This window comes from Hippoglossus stenolepis, chromosome 7 (genome assembly GCF_022539355.2).
Source record: "Hippoglossus stenolepis isolate QCI-W04-F060 chromosome 7, HSTE1.2, whole genome shotgun sequence".
NCBI lineage: Eukaryota > Metazoa > Chordata > Actinopteri > Pleuronectiformes > Pleuronectidae > Hippoglossus > Hippoglossus stenolepis.
In genome coordinates, this window is record NC_061489.1 from 19289674 (window position 1) to 19308574 (window position 18901).

Consider the following 18901-nt stretch of genomic DNA (forward strand, 5'->3'; position numbering starts at 1 on the left):
TCTTTTTCACGATAAACACAAAATATATAGAAAAAACATTTATTGAATTAAACAGGAAGAATATGTGCAGTGTGAGAATATGAGCAGTGAATGGTTTGCACATGAACCTATTGCACAGACGTATGAATAAAGCACATGGTCCAAAATTGTGTAAAAACAGATCACAACCAACTTGGCTGGTTATTATTTGATTGATCTTAAGTCTGTGATTGAATGTAGAGAAAAATCAATCTGACCCTAAACAACAACAACTTTCAGTTCGGCTTCTTGCTGCTGAATAATCATTAGTTCATTGACTGTGGTTCACAGGACGAGACCACCACGGCCTCCTGTGAGAGGGGGGGGTGGCGGTTCGGTGTCGAGTGCTCGTGTAACCACGATCATTTAAAACAACGCGGACCGGAGAGAGTCAGATGTGGTTTTGTAATTCAAACTGTTCCTTCGCTTAACAAAATTCCCGTGTGCGCGATGTCGTATGAATATCTGAGTAAATAGCGCGTAAAAGTGGCTGCGTGTGTGAGTGGTACATTCCCAGTGGGCTCCCTCACTACAGAGCAGCACAGGGCTTCAGCTAACGGCTAACAGCCATGGCGTCCACCGAGATAGCGAGACAAGCGGTGAGTAGCTTCATTTAACCAGGATGCCTTTGTCACTGCCACGACACATGTTTACTGCAATGTGTAACCTGAGTTCAGCGTTGGTTCAAATATACAATTAAAATGTCGCATTTCGGGCGGTTTTTGTGCCAGTCGCCACCGGCTCTTTCCTGCCGCTATTCCTTCCCGAAATCCGGTGTAACGCAGCGAAGCTAAACCCGCTGCAGTCACTCAATATCATTAAGAATATGATAGTTTATATATATAGTATTGTATAATATTAGTTTTGCAAATGAATAACGACGCTAGCCACTCGTAGCTTTTTATGTTAACATGTTTCTCTCCACTCGTTTTCATGTCATCGCTACCGCCCGCAGATTTCCTGTGTGGGCACCGTTAGCTAAAATGAAACCTTTTTTAAAACGAAACGGTGTTTTCCGGGTCATGAATCGTAACACGCCGGGTTTAGTAGATGAGATATAGATGCTCACGTTTAATACGATGAGCTACAGCCGTCGTTAGGCCCATTCATTCTGAACGCCCCCATTTCTGCACAGCTATCATTTCCGTTATGTTGCTTCACGTAAGTCCCGTTAACTTCAAGTCGGGCGTTGTCTTCTGTGTCCACAATATAAAGACAAACAGTAGATCCTCGCAGTGGATCCTTGCAGGGATCTAGTGTTGAGGGGACTGCTTTGTGTTGGGTTTGAATTTAAAAAATGAGGCCATCACACCCAGAGAGAGAGAGAGAGCTCAGAATAGCCAGGGTTTCTGCAATGTGATGTCCCCTTTGCGGTTCAATGAATCCAAAACCCACAGTGTGTAACTTGGCTGTTAGTGTCTTGGAAAGCAGGAATGGTTTCAGGAATGTTTCGCTTGCAGCTGAAAGCTAAAACCCTTGTTTGTCAAGTCGCATCACCTCCCCCAGTTTACCAAACACAACCCTCAGCTGTTTAAACCCCAATTTCAACTATCCAAATAATCCACAACTGTTTACTACCATCCGCTTGTCTGACTACCAAACAGTTTCACTTCTTCTTCCTCCTTCTTCAATGCTTCACTGCAGACCAAAGCAACACAGTGTTATGTTGAGCCACATAATGGCCGGTTGGCTGTTTTGAGGTCTCTTGCTTTTGCCATATAATCTAAATTCTTTGCTTTCCTGCACCTCACAACGTAGACGTAGGCTGCAGAAATCGGATCCACAGATATGGAGACACTCGCTGCCAGCCTCACGCCCACACACACATGTAACAACAGTGCTTTTACACTCTGGTGTTAAGTGTCACTCCAGTCCAGAGATAGGCTGTGTACAAACAGTGCAATCGTAGAGTGAATTGTAGAGCAATGGGCCAAAAATAGGTAGTCGCGGGTTCAAGTCAAAGTGAAAACACAGAAACGGGGGCACAGGGCAGTCTATTGAGGAAGCTTATCTAATTAAGTCTTTTTTATTTGTCGTACTTATTGTCAAAACTCTCAGCTATTGAACTATATATTTATTCTCACAGCTCTTTGTTGGTTTTACAATTATCCTAACGTGAACAGCAACACCTTTCCATATATGTACATGGTTTCTAACTGTCTCGACTGCAGCTCAGGAAACAGGAAGTGAGTTAGAGTGCACCTGAACTAACTTCCACCACATCTAACAATGCCTGATGTGGTGGAAGTAGTTTCTAGTCATTTGGTAACGTAAAGAACAAGAATCATCAAGGATTCGAGGATATCCTGTGCATGGTTAAAGCTGTGAGAGGATGCTTTCTCAACAGGGCATTGTAATGCAGAAGGTGTTTCAGAAATTGGTACCAGATGTTAGATGTTGTTTCTCTTTGTTTTTCAGGGTGAAGGTGCTCGTGCTGTCCCTCTGGCCGGCCATGTCGGCTTTGACAGCATGCCTGACCAGCTGGTCAACAAGTCTGTCAACCACGGATTCTGCTTCAACATCCTCTGTGTTGGTGAGTGTATCATGCGTGAAATGCTCTCACTCTCTCCCCCGAGGCTAAATGACGACTTATTTGCTTCAATGAAAGTTGGGCACTCCCACAAAATACATGGCAGTTTCCTCTCTATTAGAGCTGCTCAGTCTCCTCAGGGCAGGTTACCATGATGAGTAAGATGCTCTGGGTTCAGATGGGAAATGACAAACAGAAATGTCTGCAGGCTTTTATTTAATTTTAGTAGGATATTAGTCATCAGCACAGTACTGGTAGCAGCATTATCTATTCATTTATGTATCATTTCATGCAGAATACAAACGTTTTGCAGGATTTTATGGACAGTGACAAATGTTTGCTTGCACATTTGGTAAAAAAAATCACTTGCCAGTTTACAGTTTACAAATAAACTGGAAGTGCAATAAAACAGTCCTATAGGTCCAATTAAGTAGAGCTTTGTGGAGGATGTAATGTTCAGTTTGGTTAAAAGCTGTTGATGTAGTATTGATTACACTTTTGGAGGCCATAGCTTCTGGTTCAGTTTGAATACATTGTGTTAAATCAGACCCATTTCCAATCCTTTGTCCAATGTGGTCATGTGGTGAACCGGGGATTTTCTCGATGGGCTGCTACACAATTTGGGCCGGTGGCTCGATGTGAAAAAAGAGAGAACATCAGAGAGAGACTGATGTGGCTGTGTTGTAATGATCCACTCAGTGTAGCAGCACTGCGCAGCCCACTCTGCTCGCCTCCATCGCGCATGTCTCACTCTGGCTACTTCCTCTTCAGTCCTGCAGCTCTGCCCACACACTTATGTTTATGTGTTGTTGTCTTTATCATTGTCTTAACACCAAAGCAGTCATAGCAGTTAACTATTGTTGACTTGTTTATACGTGAAAGACAAGGTAAAAAAAAAACAAAGTTCTGAATGAAAAGCTCAGAAAATGATGGCTCCAGTACAAACACCTGTCAAGTTTTACAGTAGACGGAACACAACAGGAAGCTCAGCCTCATTTTTTTTCTAGCAGGAAGTTGTTGTATAGGTTTTATGTTCTGGTTTCATCAGAAATATAAATATGCACATTTGAATTTTTTTATGTCTCTGTGACTGTGTGCTACAATTCAGTGTTTAGTTCTGTATTTACTGCTGCAGAGGACAGTTTGAATTGTGTGATTTTTGGAGCACATTAAGTTCCGCCTTCTTCTTTTCTATTTGCATTCTATCACTATCTACGTTCTATCTGACTACCAGGATAACAGTATAGATTTCTAGCTTTCTCTGTATCTTTAGGACCTTTTGTTATTTATTTTTTGTGACGCGTTAGTGGTCTAGTAACATTAACACAATCAGTGTCTCCATTCTGAGAGTTTGGTCGGAAATGCCTGGTGGCCATTTTTAGTGGCATGGTTTTGATTCTCCTCCAAGTAGAAAACCTCTCTGCTGTTTTGTGGAAAGACTGAGTCCATTTATATTTGTGTAGGAGTGAAAAGTGGAAAGAAAAAAACAGTTTTTTTATTACATAGTCACCACATTATGGTGCCTTTCAATCTGAGTTTCCCTAAATTCAGGACAAACATTGGTACTTGGTATTGGAAGCTTAGATGATGTGAGACTTGCAGCAGCTTATGCTGTTGTGCTTGTGTGACTCATAAATATATTTCTTACTGTCATACGCACATTACTTGGTTTTATAATTTGGTTGTGGTCTTAAATTAGAGAGTGAATTAAATCTCACTGTGTTGTTCCACTGGGTCAAAAACTTGACATTTCCAGACTTTTTGCTCATTGTTATTTCAGAAGATTTGTATGGAAATGTTACCTAAGAGAATAACTTGTGTTGTCATTTACAATGTGAGCCTGAAGCTACTCCAAATAAGATACTGAGTTCCCTTTTAAGCATGAGCGACTTCTCCACAGTGACTTAAACTGAGCGTAGAAACAGCAACTGAGACCCTCGCTGCATCATTTACTTTTAATTCCGAGGGAACGATTGGAAATTTGGAACACAGCAAGATAGCCTGCAAAAACAGGCTAACATGCTGTGAGTGTAGGTCAGGCTGTGATGAATAAAAATAGCTTTTCATACAGAGGGAGCTCTGTATCTGAGTCATCTGACAGGGAAATTGATGTCAGAGTACATCAGCAGATACTTTTTGTGGATTTACACACTTAAAAATGATATATTTGAAGCATCTTAAAAATGTTGCACTGAATCTATACTCTTTTTTTGAGTGTCATTGGTGATGAAATAAATCATGGCTGACCAAAAAAAAGAGGTCAATATGACTCCATTTCTTTAGAGCTGAAAACGACAGCTAAGTGTGAAGGAAACATTAGATTTTATGTCTTGTAATTAAAAGAAGCAATCGATGACCCGAGCACGAGATCAGGATTTGTTGGACTCTGTTAACATGATGTGTTTTCTGTCTTTATAGGTGAGACAGGTCTGGGGAAGTCCACCCTGATGGACACGTTGTTCAACACCAAGTTTGAGGGCGAGCCCACTCAGCACAACCAGCCAGGAGTCACGCTCAAGTCCAACACCTACGAACTCCAGGAGAGCAACGTGCGCCTCAAGCTCACTGTTGTCAACACTGTAGGCTTTGGAGACCAGATCAATAAAGAAGAAAGGTAAGACCTGAACAAATTTTCCAAATTTCAATGGATTTAAAGGTCTTATCTCAGCAAACTGGTTTCTTTAATATTAATCTTTGTGAGCAGTATCCCAGCTTGTAGTCAGAAATCCACAGATAAATGTGGACACAGCGCTCCTGACGTACAATGAGAGCAGAAAGTCTTATCAGGGCTCATGTTTCATTTAGTCGTGATCCTGCAAACATTCCCCTTAGGACGTGAAATCTAGTCCTCATCTTATAGTATTAACTTTAAAAACATAAATCAGATATTGATGTTTTTTCCTGGCTGTAATTTCATATCACAGCACTGGGGTTTGTCCTGGTGTGAAAGACATTGCTGCTGCTGCTGTAGACTTCCGTCAGATTTTGTTACCAAGTTTGTTCTCCACAATGTAATTTCCAGCTCTGCTCCTCGGGTAAGTTTAGGGAGAGAATGATATCATGTGAACCACCTCAGTAGGTTCTCTATAATGGGAAAGCTGCGGTGGTTTCCAGGTTTCTCACTCCATTCGGTATGAAATTTCCTCTCACATAGGAAATAACTTGAACTTGTACACAAGCATATACTCATAGTCATGTGACCTAGTGTAGACCTAACATCCTACAGTGTTTCTCAGTGTCCCTGTTTGGGATTGAAGGGTGGATACATTTTCCAGCTTCTTGTCCTTAATTTGTGGGGTCATGTTTCTTTTTTTTAGTAAGATTACTTATTTGCTTATGCAAATTTAGCATAACAACAAGTACAACATTAAAAATGATCTATCATCTGTGACATGCAGGGGTTGGAAAATGGCCTCAATTGCTTTTGCAAAACCAAATAATTTATGCCTGACCCATATCTACCTTGAAATGTTAATTAAAATGAACCCATAATTTTTCTTATCATGGATGAACACAAATAGCTAACCCTAAAACCAAAGTGGTTTCATGACATTTCTCAAATGTAGGACTTCATGAGGATTGTCTCAATGCGTCATTAAACAATTTAAAAGATGGACAATGCATTAACAGATATAGCTGCCTCAAAGAAAGAGCTGACTTAGTACTGACTGTTTCTTTAACATTTAGATTTAATCAAAAGAAATCTGCAGAGATGAACCTTTAACATTGCACAATGTGTCCCTTTTATGTTGTTTGTGACAAACTAGCTGTGATGCTTTGCTTAGATGCAAATGACTTCATAAAAGTAGAAGCAGAACCAGACTCGTTCTGTTAATATGCTTAACTAATGCTTAGAATTCTTCCATGTTTCTGTCTTCCCTTTTCTGACAGCTACAAGTCCATTGTGGAGTTTATTGATGCCCAGTTTGAGGCATATCTGCAGGAAGAACTGAAAATCAAGCGCACGCTACACAGCTACCACGACACCCGCATCCACGCATGCCTGTACTTCATCGCTCCCACGGGACACTCGCTCAAATCTCTCGACTTGGTGACCATGAAGAAACTCGATAGCAAGGTGAGATTCACTTCACTTCATCAAATTATTCTCATCGGCAGAAATTGTATGTAATTGATGTGGAAGCTGCCTGGAGGATAATTTATTTAGAGATGATGCACTTTCAATTGTGCAGGATTTATAAATTGACGTTTTGAACGAGTTACTACTTAACAAAATTATCTTTTAAAATTGTTACAATTCCTACAAACATGGACGGATCTGTTGTAGCATGTCATAGATGTACTGTAGGTAAATCCTTTGGCACTGCATTCCTGTTCGAAGCGTTTTATCTCTCCGCTCTGTTCATGGGTCATAAACCTTTCCAGGGCATCTGCCTGCATGTGAATTGGCAGATGTGTTACTGCGTCGGTGTAGGTCAGCTGTGAAATGTAGTCGGCTCAGTGGCTGCTTCCTGGTTTTTTTTTTTTTTGTGGAGGCCTTTCCACAGTAGCTGATTTGCATGAACCTCTTGGCTTTTGTACAAAGACCTGGCTCAGTGTTTGCCAGAGCAGCTGTACCCTCCAGCAAGCACTCGCAAACCGTGTGATCCAGAGAAGAAGCCTCCTCTGTGTTTACACACTCACCTCGGGGGGGGCGTTCAAACAATACTCCCTGAGCAAGCTCCTCACTAGAGTAAGGGATACAGTCCCATATTTTGGTTCACATGACCCTCAGCATTGCTTCCTGTCAATTAAAGGGGTCCACACTTAGGATAAATAATTGGGGATTGTGTCAGTGCCGTGATGCTGCCAAAATAATTCTGTGGGATTGAGTCTTGTTTTTCAGCCAGATGTTAAGTGTATATATGATAATGACCCTGCCTGACTTTTTCCCCTCCTTTCTATCGCTGTGTATTTTTTGTATCTGTTTGGATTATACGGATAACGTGGATGCTGTTGAAATAGTTTGGGTCTGACTCTTAACGCTGTATTTCGAGAATGTTAAGTAATGTAGAGCAGAAGATGGAAGCCTTCTGTTCCCTTTGTTGCCTGCACAGTTTTTAAACTGTGCTTAAGATTGTGTAATTGTATTTAGAGGAAATAATGGTTTATGTTTTTCTGTGACTAAACCTGAGTGTGGTTCATATTAGTGCTACTTCTTCTAACAGAACGGAAAAGATTTGTTTTAAAAATACATCAGCTCTTTTCTAATTTTAGACGACTGAAATGGGAGTGAGGAAAAGTTGCCACAGACCTGAGTTGATCTATTTTAAGCTGTTTATTTGAAAGTGCTGTCTACACCTTGTCATTGTGTCATCCCACATTAAATCACTCATCTTTTTTCAACTGCAGGTCAACATAATCCCAATCATCGCCAAGTCAGACGCCATCTCCAAGAGCGAGCTGGCCAAGTTCAAAATCAAAATCACCAGCGAGCTGGTCAGCAACGGAGTGCAGATCTACCAGTTCCCCACTGACGATGAGTCTGTGGCAGAGATCAACTCCACCATGAACGTAAGGCTTCTATCTACGGTACATTACACATTTATACAGAATATAAAAGGGCTGCCCCCTGACGACTGAGATTCTTTAAGTGGAGCATTTTTTGGTCAGTCAGTGTAGTGTGTTCTTCGGGGGACATTTCTGTACTCAGAAGTAGCTGCAGAGTGAGCCCTCCTTACTTTCATGCTGCTCTCTGAGTCAAATCATTCCACTGCCTCCACCCACCTTGTCCGCATGGTGGAGATGTCTGTTACACATACATGAAGCTGTGGAGTCTGAGAGAGATGGAGACAGCTTCCATGTTTAGCGCCGCCTTCTGCTTAGAAGTGGTGAATTCACAGCTTACTGAAACTTGATATGTGGTTACAGTAGCTAGCACAAATAATTTCAGAAGTATAAATGGGCTAGCTTAATATATTACGTGAATGTCACTGTGCTGTGAACATTCCACTGAACCTGGTTCAAAAAGATTTGTCTCGAACAGCGAAATCTGAATGAAACATTCTTAAAACTTAATCCTAATTTTTCCATCTTTAGTCAAAACACGAGTCATGCTAAATTCTTTGTCATTATGTTTGACGTGAATTCTGTAATGTGTTACAGGCATAAATAACATGGTATGTAGAGACAGGAGAGGCATTGTCTTTGTTTGTTCACATTGTCAGGAATCACAATCGCAATCAGTCAGCTCAGTCGGCAGGAAGTCTGCGGTGTGGGAAAGGTCCTGTGTCCCCTGACAGATGAGCCAGGACTCACTTGGCTCTTCATGACCTGTCCTTTGTGAAAATGCCTTCACTCTCCCAAAGTGTTTGTGTTCGACTTCTGACCCTCAGCTCTTGTTGTGCAGTCTGACCTCGTCCTACTTTTTCTTGTCAGAGCTGTTTCTCACTATATATGAAATGTACACGTGTTGGGTATCTTGTTGGGTATACACGGTGGTTTGTGGAGTGAATTTGAGGTGAACACACAGAGCTCTCAGGTGTTTCAGGTTGGGCGCTAAACCATTTTCTTTCTGCTCTACAGAGCCATTTGCCATTTGCAGTGGTGGGGAGCACAGAGGAAGTGAAGATCGGGAACAAGATGGTGAAGGCCCGGCAGTACCCGTGGGGGACAGTGCAGGGTAAGTCTGGGTCACGTTACAGGAAATGAGTGTGCTCTTTCTCATCAGAGCTACTCCCTCCCCTAATATTTCTCCTTGGCTCCGACAGCTGCTGCAAACTAGTTGATAACCAGTTACATAAGCTCATTTAACTGGAGCACTCTCTCTGCCATTTCAATGCATCTGAGAGATCCGGCAGGTCTTAGCCCTGAGCTCCTGCAGATTTAGAAATTTCACTCATGACTTTATAGTTGGTCTCTCATTGATTTACTTGATATGTCCGTAATGGAATGTGTTTGATATATTGCAAATAGACAAGAGCACTGATATATGAGATGTGAGAATAATGACATTGATCTTCTCTTAATCATTTAGATGCTTTGTGTTGATGTGTGTGTTGGTGTTTGCGATGCTATCCAGCACATGGAACACAAATACACATATTCAATTGATCTGCAGATTATTTTCTTGAGTTATCACTTAGTTGATTGGTCTATAAATGCCCACAAAGTAGTTCAATGTTCATAAAAAATCCCCCAAAGTTCCTTGTGACATCTTGAAATGTTTTTTTGTCGATCAACAGTCCAGAACTCAAAGATATTTAATTTATAAAGATGTAAAACACAAAAAGCAGGTGAAATGGGAACCACAGTGTTAATACACTATTTATTCTGTACTTGGGCTGCTGCAATACCTGAATTTCCTCATCCAATGATCAGTGTAGCAATCGTAGCCCTTTTATACTGAACTCCAGAGGGAAACAGGACTATGATTTCTACTGTGTTTACCCAGTGTTAACATGAACACCCCCCGACACCCCTAAAGGTCCAAGTCAGCACTTAAACCTCACAGTCTTTGTTTCATTTGAAATTCATTGTGCTAGATTACAGTCAAAACACTGAAAAACACATCACTGTCCTAATGCTGCCTAATGCCTTATGAACTAGACTGTGTAGTGTTTGTGCCTGGAGGCTTTATCTGACATCGGGTCCATTTAACACACACTGACTCTGCATGCATGTGTACTTGCATTCTGTCATACACGGTGTGTGGGAACATGGTGCTGAGCTCAGTCTGTTTTACTGGTGCGACTGGACTTGTGAATTATGATACATTAAATTCTCAGTTGTGGCACAATGTAAACGTTCATAGAAGCTAGTGTTGCTAGTTCTGATTCTGCTGCTGTATATTTAACCCATAATGATTAGGATACCATCTAATGTGCTGGCTCTGTCACTATGATGTCTCCATTACAGTCGAAAATGAGAATCACTGTGACTTCGTCAAACTGCGAGAAATGCTGATCAGAGTGAACATGGAGGACCTGCGAGAGCAGACTCACACGCGCCACTATGAGCTGTACCGCCGCTGCAAACTGGAGGAGATGGGATTTAAGGACACAGACCCTGACAGCAAGCCCTTCAGGTGGATTCCATTTTTCTTTTATCGTCCTGCTTTCTACCTACATCTGCTTGTTACCCTGCATGGCAGAAGGAGTGTGTGTGTGTTACTTGATGATGATGATCTTTGAAGCTGATGATCAAAAGTGGAGGTCAACAAAAATTTGGTGTGGTAAACACATTTTCCTAACAACCTAAAGCTTATATCGATCAGAAAGTTATTCCACATCATTTGATAAATGACATCATGAAGAAGTCACGAAAAATTCAAGAAATGATGTCATGCATTGTTCAAAAATACATTTTTCAAGGTTTATGCATCGTTTAGAAATATAAAGACAAACTAAAGCTTATCTAAACCCTTTTTTTCCCCTTTCTTCTGCCAGTCTGCAGGAAACGTATGAAGCTAAGAGGAACGAGTTCATGGGTGAGCTGCAGAAGAAAGAAGAGGAAATGAGGCAAATGTTTGTGCAAAGAGTCAAAGAGAAGGAGGCCGAGCTTAAAGAAGCAGAGAAAGAGGTATCGTTGGTTCACATGGTCTCATCATATCCTGAAACACTGTTTACTCATAATGGTTAGAAATCCTTTTTGGGGGTTTCTACTTCTGTCTTGATTATTACAACAGTTATGTTTCCTCTGCCTCTGCCACGTAGCTGCACGAGAAGTTTGACCGTCTGAAGAAGCTCCACCAGGACGAGAAGAAGAAACTGGAGGATAAGAGGAAGTCCCTGGACGACGAACTCAATACGTTCAAACAGAAAAAGACTGCAGCAGAGCTCTTGCTCTCTCAAGCTCAGCAGGCAGGGGGCTCCACCACACTCAAGAGGGACAAAGAGAGGAAAAAGTAAGTATTGTTCTCTTCCCGTGTCTTTATCCTTACACCACAACTTTCTGCTTGAATGAGAGTTGGAAAAACATAATGTGAACCTGGCTAGAACGAGGCTATACATAATTCACAGACATTTCAGGATGTTGATATTATGCCAAATTGTTTTTGAGCACTGTTCAGAGGGTGGCCTTTTTAAGGTTTTATTTTTGTAATAAAACAGTACAATTGTAATTAATCAGTACATTGATTTAGATTGTTTCCAGGCCATTGGGGTAAATGTGTTGTTTATGATACTTGGCTTCTTGCCAGCAACATATGTAAACTCCTGAAGCTTTTAATTTATGCACATTTGAAACAGATATTAGGTCATTCGTCTCTGGGCCACCTTTTTGTTTCTGTCACCACTCCTCAATAAACCAGCTGAGATTAATGTAATTTCATGCATTAAGCCCCCGCTTGAGATTGATTCCCTCCGTATATTAGCAGAGAACGCAAAGAGAGCTGACCAGAACATAATCCATCAGCAATGAGGAAAATTTAGAGGAGCAGAGAGGGGGGAGTGTGGATATTATGAGAAATAGTTCTCTTGCAAATAGCTGAACAGTAGCCAACTGTCAGCAGAGTTCGATGAGTGAATTCCAGCCTGAAATCATCACTCTGCAATCGCACGCTGCTGATGGCTTAAGCAAAGCAGATCATGACACTAATGCCCCCAACAGATTTGTGTAAACAACTTTATTACAACTGTTAATAATTACAAAATGAGCTGATAAATTATTTTTCATATTCTCAGATCGCAGTTGGAAATTGTTTATTTCCTCCTGCCCATCACTTCCATTGTTGTCTAAATGACCAATACACTGGTGTTGATGTATCTATATATTCTCTCCATTTGTAGGTATTTCTGACACTGATCCTGTTCTCTCCAAAAGTTGATGTAAATAGGTTTTAAAGAAATCATGACTGTACAGGAGGGTGTGTGCGTGTGTGTGTGTGCGTGCGTGTTTGTGTGTGAGAAGCCAAATGTGTTCAGGTATGCTCACAATGTGCTGCTGATATTGTCGGCCCCTTCATGTTGGTAACAAACTCCTGGTTGTGTGTTCAAGCTGATGTGACTCCGTGCCTGTTAGAAAAAGGAAGACGACACTTGCACTGAGAAGGTTCTTGTTGCTTTTTATTTTCTTTCCTGTCAGTTTATTTTCCTCACAGCCACTTCTCCTCTGTATGAGCTCTGCCTGGACACTTTCTCTTCCAAAAGAGGCAGCTGTGCAACTTTTGCTTTGTCTGCGGGTCACTGATTAAAACCGACGAAAGAGGTTTTGGCACAAATATGAAATGAATAATGATAATGTGTTTTTAACCTTCAGGTTAAAGTCAGTGTTTTCTTCAGTCCCCATGAGACACATTCATTGATCACTGCTTGTTGTTGTGACTCCTGTGAGTGCATGTGTCACCTATGTTGCCTCCATAATGTTTTCCAGTTAACTCCTCCCACACTCGCTGCATGCTGCATGAGGCACCTTTTCTGGTAAGACTCCCTTCTTGAGTTACACCTCCACAAAATGGTGTTTAAAATAATAATGAGGTATCATCGATTGGTGAGACAGAAGAGATCACGAGATTAATCAATTTTTAGATCAAAACAATTGGGACATAAATCTATTGAAACAAATCGGCCTGGGTGTGCAAACAAGTAACTTTCTGGATTCCTGAATTCAATTTTCATTTTTACCACAGTTAAATCAGTCTTTGTCAGCTGCTAAAAATATAATCTGAATTCGCATGCATTTGATTTGTTTTAATGTGGTACAGATTGAGACATGGGTGCAGTGTTGCAGCAGAGCTACAGTGTTTCAGATGTTTAATATCTGTGTGGATCCTATCCTTGAGCTAGCAGTGTTTACCAGCCCCGTGCCAGCCTTTAAATCAACCACTTTATAAGATCCCCAAACAGCCATTTGATGCACTGCCCCATCTGCCTCCCTGAATCCACAACAGTCTTCCTTTTGTGGCTCTCCCAAGTCCTTTCCCACTTGATCCTGCTCGCGCACAAAGAGCCATTCAGGGCCGAACTGAGCCTAACAGGTCACACCAGAGCAGCAAACAGCCCCGGGGCTCCATCTCTGTTTGTAGAGATGACATGTTTTGTTGATCTCACAGCCATATGACAACCCCCCTCTGCCACCGCTCCCTCTTGAGTGGATACAAAAGCGAAATCCACAGAGGGAGATGTTGTTGAGACTCAACCACTGGGGAGGGTAGAAGTGACGGAAGACATCTGTCTCGCAATCTGTAAACTCCTCAAGACTGTTTGAACAGATGAAAACAAGCTGCTGTTCGACGATACTGAGCCGTGGGGACGACAATCAGACTCGCTGTTTAAAACTCAGAGGCAGGAAATTACCTCTCAAAAAGAATAAAAAACAGTTTTAGTCAGATTGAGAGAAATATCTCACTCTTCCTGTAGCCTCACCTCTGTCCACTCAAACCCTCTGAGCTTCCTTGAAAGCACGATTTCCTCTAAACACCATCTGCTCACTAATGTCGATGTGATGTGAAACAGTGTGTGTCGTGTTGATATTTTAACTCCGAGAAAGCAATAACAGCCCTTCTCTCTCATTTCCAGCGTAGGACCCCTGTAGAAAAAGTGCTCCCTTGTGGCCATCCTGCTGTGAATGAGTTTCCACCCCATCCTCCTTTACCATACCCCCTCCCCAACCTCACCCACCCCCCAGTAATTCATCCCTCCACGCGCCTCCCTCCACTGCTCTGTGGAGGACGCTCGCCATTGCTAACAGTCTGACATCACTTGTTTTTGCAGAATGATGCTTGTCTGTTATTTGGTTTGTACAAGCTTTTTACACACGTCGACACACATTCCATATTTGTTTTGTATTCAGTGATTCTTTGCATGACGGAGTGAGCTTGTTTTAATATTAACATACATGACTTCTGTTGTGATGGGCAGAAATGTACTGAGGCTGAAGGGAAACGGGCATCAGACACGGGGACAGTGAAAAAGAGTTAAGACGATTAACGACTGAGTTGATAAATTAATGTTATATAAACCTGTTGCATCTTCAGCTTAGTGATTCTTGATTATGTAAATCTGAAACAGTAAAAACATTTTGTTAGTTAATAACTAATTAATAATGACTCATTGTCTGTGGTTGAGTAGTTTGGCACTAGTTTAAAGTTAGCAAAAGTTTGCCTTTTTCCATCATGTGCCTAAACAATCTGATCCATCAAATTAGATTTTCATGTTGCACTTGGTTGTATAGAAGCATTTACTTTAAAAAAGTAAAGTTTAAAAAAACTATTAAAGGGGGAAAAAACGTCCTCTCCCAGGACGGAGAGAAGTGCAGTATTTACAACATTGATGTTGTCAATGTTTAAAGTATTTATACATAAGAAAGTGTCTGATAGAGATGGAGAGAGCAGCAATGTGCATTTGCAGATCTATTTTTCTATTTTGGTGTTCATGTCCCTTTGCTGATGCTGTTTTACTTCAGCCTGATGCACGAGTAAACGTGAGCCTCATCTCTTTGCCACTTCTCTCATTCATTGTCATGTGCTATGTGCATATTTGTATTAGCCTTCACATTTGCACTTTTTATTTTAACACACAAATGTGATATTTTCTTTGAGTATATATAAATATATATATTAATGTTGTCAGTGCAACTGTAACTTTCTTTTTTTATTTTAGTTATTATTAAGGCACATTTAAAAAGTCATTCATCTTGTTGTTCATTGTCCTGCAGGGACTAATGTTATTTGTATCAGTGTTGCGCATAAAAGAAAATATCTTAAAAGAAAATAAAGGCCAATTTTTCACCAAATGTTAAAGCTGTGACCAGAGTCATTGTGTTTGACACATGTCGCTGTAAATTAGGAGGTTAGCTGAACCTCGGTGGGTAACGTGTGTATGAATGTTGATGCCTCTAAGCCGTACATTAATGTTTCCTCACAGCTTTGATTAACAACTCAAAATCAAATTGTTTTTGTTGCTCCTCATCCCAACGAATTTAAAATCTTCAGGTATGTTTATTTCTTTTCCGTTCAGGTCATCTTCTTGATTTTTCGCTACCTCAGGGTTCATGGCTGCTTTTATTGTGTGGTGAAAAAAGAGGACTATCTTGAATTGAAGCCATTGCTGCATTACAAACACTTGTGATCTCAGAGGAGACCCTTTCCCACCTGCTAACCCTCAGCTCACTGTGTGTGGTGTCACTTTCCTTTGCAGTAATCCCTGGCTCTGCACTGAGTAGGTGCTCAACCTTCGAGCTTTGCTTGGGGAACCAGCCTTTGTCGGTTCTGAGCACCTCAAATGTGACCAGAGGCTTTTTGGACCCCGTCCTTCAGGGTTTTCTTAATCATTACCTGCTCTTGCTTTAATATGGGTTCATGTGTATTTGTATTTCACTGCTACTCTAACTTCACCTCAGGCGATCTGAACCTTGCTTTATTGCTTCTGTGTGTGTGTGTGTGTGTGTGTGTCCTGTTTTTTGCTGAGACTAACACCCTTTTCCACTTTGGTTGTGATGGAGTTTATGTGCACACTTGTTTTATTGTAATATTTGGAAAGCACATAGATTTTGGCTCACACACGGATCACATTCAAGTAGATACTCGTGTGGAATTTGTGCACATCCTACAAAATGTATTCACTGCTTTAAAATTAGTCTGTGGGCACAATATTCTCTTGTTATTCACACTTTGTGTTGTTTAAATGACAAATCACAGGCATTTTACTGCCTGATTTTGTATTTATGATCACCTTTTTCCTTACTGATATCTAATGCACTTTTAAATCTTTGACCCTCACGTTTTTGTCCTGCTTTGCCCACCTCTCCTAACTGCCGGCTTTCTTTCTCTTTGTCTCTTCAGCTTCTTTTAATCTGTCTTGGCCACCTGAAGAGGGGATTGCAGCTTCGGGCAGAACTAAGCACCCTTTACCTCTTCCAGTTTTCTCTCGCTGTATCAACCTTTTGTATTTTCCCCGCCATCCCATCTTTTTTTGTTAAATATGGCCTTATGTGGACTCTCATGGTATTTCTGACCACCCAATGAAGATCTAGACCGAGGCAGTTTGGGAACCGGGCACAATTTAGTTTAATTCTGCTATGTCTTAATGTAAATAAAGCAACTCTTGTAGTTCAAAGAAGTCACCAGTAGGGGATTTACACATTTACAGGACTGGAGGACTTGAAATAAAATTGCATTGACTGACACCGTGCACTCATCTTAGTAGAATTTTTAAATAAAAAGTTAACATTAGATTTTAACACTACACTGAAACAAGAAAAAATGTTTGCCAACTTAAAACTACTTTAATTACTTTAAATGTGCTTCAGTTGGTAACACACATAAATCTAAATTATTTCTAATTTAAGTTATGGATTGTGTTTTTTAAGTTGGTAAACAATTTCCTTTTTAGGAAAAAAAGAAATTACTTCATGTGATAACACACAAATCAATTAAGTTATTCCAATCTAAAGTTATCATTGTGTTTTTATAAGTTGGTAGAGTCACTTTCGTTTTTCTGAATTTAAGAAGAAATTACTTTAGGTGGAACCACACAAATCAATTGTTTGCTCAACTGTAAGTGTAAGTTATATTAACACAATCGATAACTTTTATTTGAAAACTAATTCATTTGTGATATTAACTGAAGTAATTCAAAGTTAGTAAACAGTTGTTTTCAGTGTACTGTACAACATGCTGGTTGAACGGAAAATAGTGGACAGAAGCTCTTAATGCACTGATGCATTATAACGTACAGTATAATGAGAAGACTTGTTTTCTCTCATCCAGTCCCGTTAAAAATTCAAATCTCCTGCTTCCAGGATTTCTGAAAATCGAAAATTAAACACCAGAGTTAAATTACATTCATAATCATGCAAAAGCCAAAGCAATATTTGTACCTAGCACTTCATTTTAAGGTGCCCATGTTTACATGTCACTGTTGAATACCATGGAGGTCACATGTCATGGCCTTTAATTACACACTGTGCTTTAATATTCACAGGCCTATCCTATAGTTTGCATGCATCTTTTGATTCGGTTACCGCTGTGATCTTTGACCTGCTTGTTTTTATCCCCTAATTACTCAAGTTTTGCAGTTTATTGCAACTTCATTGTTGTTGTTTTTTTAAACGGTGCAAATGATTAATGTATATTTTATCAGCTCCCATTTTGCCAAATATTAGAATAAGATGAAGTTAAACTGAATCCCAGATAGAATCGAGTATTAAAAAATACTCCTGCATTTATATAATTTATAAGGATATATTTTGTGTATTGAAGTGGAGACTTGTTGTTTATTACCTATGATCTTTGGACGTGTCTCTGAGTGTAAAGTAACATGTTGGTGTCAGACATTGCCATACATTTTTCTAGTATCAGTCATCACCTCTTGTAGTCAGAAAATATCCCATACTACAAATTATTCAATATCTTACCTTAGTTTGATTCCAGTGATGTACATTTTCAATAAAAAAAATATGATCCAAACATGTGAAGCTCTTGTCTTTTGTTCAGTGTTGAAAGGTGGTCGACCCTGTTCAGAATGTCCATTACTTGTTTTGGACAGCAGCACTGTTGTTTTAATGGGCTGTGAAACTCAACCTCAAGTGAATATTATGTGTGGTCAGAACTTTGTATACTTTAAAATATGATTATTACTTTATACTATTAATGCTCCATCAGTTCAATAGCTCCTGTGTTGTGAAGAATTTATTTTTAACTTATTATAGCAGGAAATCTCTTGAGATGCATTATTTCAAGAGTGACTACTAAAACACATTATTTACAGCTTTCACATATGCACAATAAAATGCAGCATTGTGAATATATAAGATAAACTTTTATTAAGGCTATATTGTGTTTAAATGTGCACTTTTAGGAAGCTTTTCTATTTTAGGTCCATTATCCTGAGGCTCCTGTTTAATAATTTAAGTATTAAAGGGATAGTTCACTCTATCTACTCACCATTATGCAGGTGCAGGGGCGGGTGAAGTGTTTGAGTCCACAAAACACTTTGAGTTTCAGTAAACAGCATTGCAGCCAAATCCAATACATTGAAGTAAATGGTGACCACTTCTTCAAAAGTGAAAAAACAACAGAAAAAGCCTCCATGCTGCTCCCTTGGTGTCATCCAAGTGTCCCTAAACCCAGACATTCAAATTAGACTCGAAACTGAGTCATTTACACGTTGTTTTTAGCTAAATGTCCGCTGTGATCCACACGCAAACACAGCTGCAGAGGACATTTAGAATGAAAACTTGGACTAAATTATGCCAGTATCAGTACAATGAGTGAATTTTCGTTTTTAGGTGAACTATCCCTTTTAAGGGTGACATTTTACTTCACCACACGTCAGAGTTGATGGACTTTCACCTTTGCACTGATATTAAATCCTGATTAATTTCTTCAGTTTGAATCAAAGTGGTGACACGTGCTGTCAGTGGATGATGTGTTTTTTGCTGCAGGAGGATGTGAGCTGCATGTCCAGATCTGTG

At 40.2% G+C, this 18901-nt stretch overlaps 1 protein-coding gene across 11 annotated transcripts; it reads left to right on the forward strand.

The window, feature by feature from the left end:
- The first annotated feature begins 469 nt into the window (after window positions 1-469).
- Window positions 470-17894, forward strand: sept6 (septin 6). Of its 11 annotated transcripts, none has more exons than XR_004697168.2 (12): window positions 470-617; window positions 2437-2551; window positions 4967-5162; window positions 6440-6626; window positions 7901-8062; window positions 9074-9170; window positions 10406-10574; window positions 10936-11068; window positions 11203-11393; window positions 12485-12538; window positions 12860-12906; window positions 16269-17894. XR_004697168.2 is itself a non-coding variant. In XM_035160887.2 (11 exons), exons 1-10 carry the CDS (start codon window positions 588-590, stop codon window positions 12861-12863), a joined length of 1284 nt encoding a protein of 427 aa, XP_035016778.1. In that variant the 5' UTR covers window positions 470-587; the 3' UTR covers window positions 12864-12906; window positions 16269-17894. The 11 variants fall into 11 exon arrangements, 5 of the variants coding, with proteins under 5 accessions (XP_035016778.1, XP_035016775.1, XP_035016776.1 ...); XR_004697166.2 differs by lacking the exon at window positions 16269-17894 and adding an exon at window positions 14005-15220; XR_004697167.2 differs by lacking the exon at window positions 16269-17894 and adding an exon at window positions 14010-15220.
- The last annotated feature ends 1007 nt before the right edge of the window (window positions 17895-18901 follow it).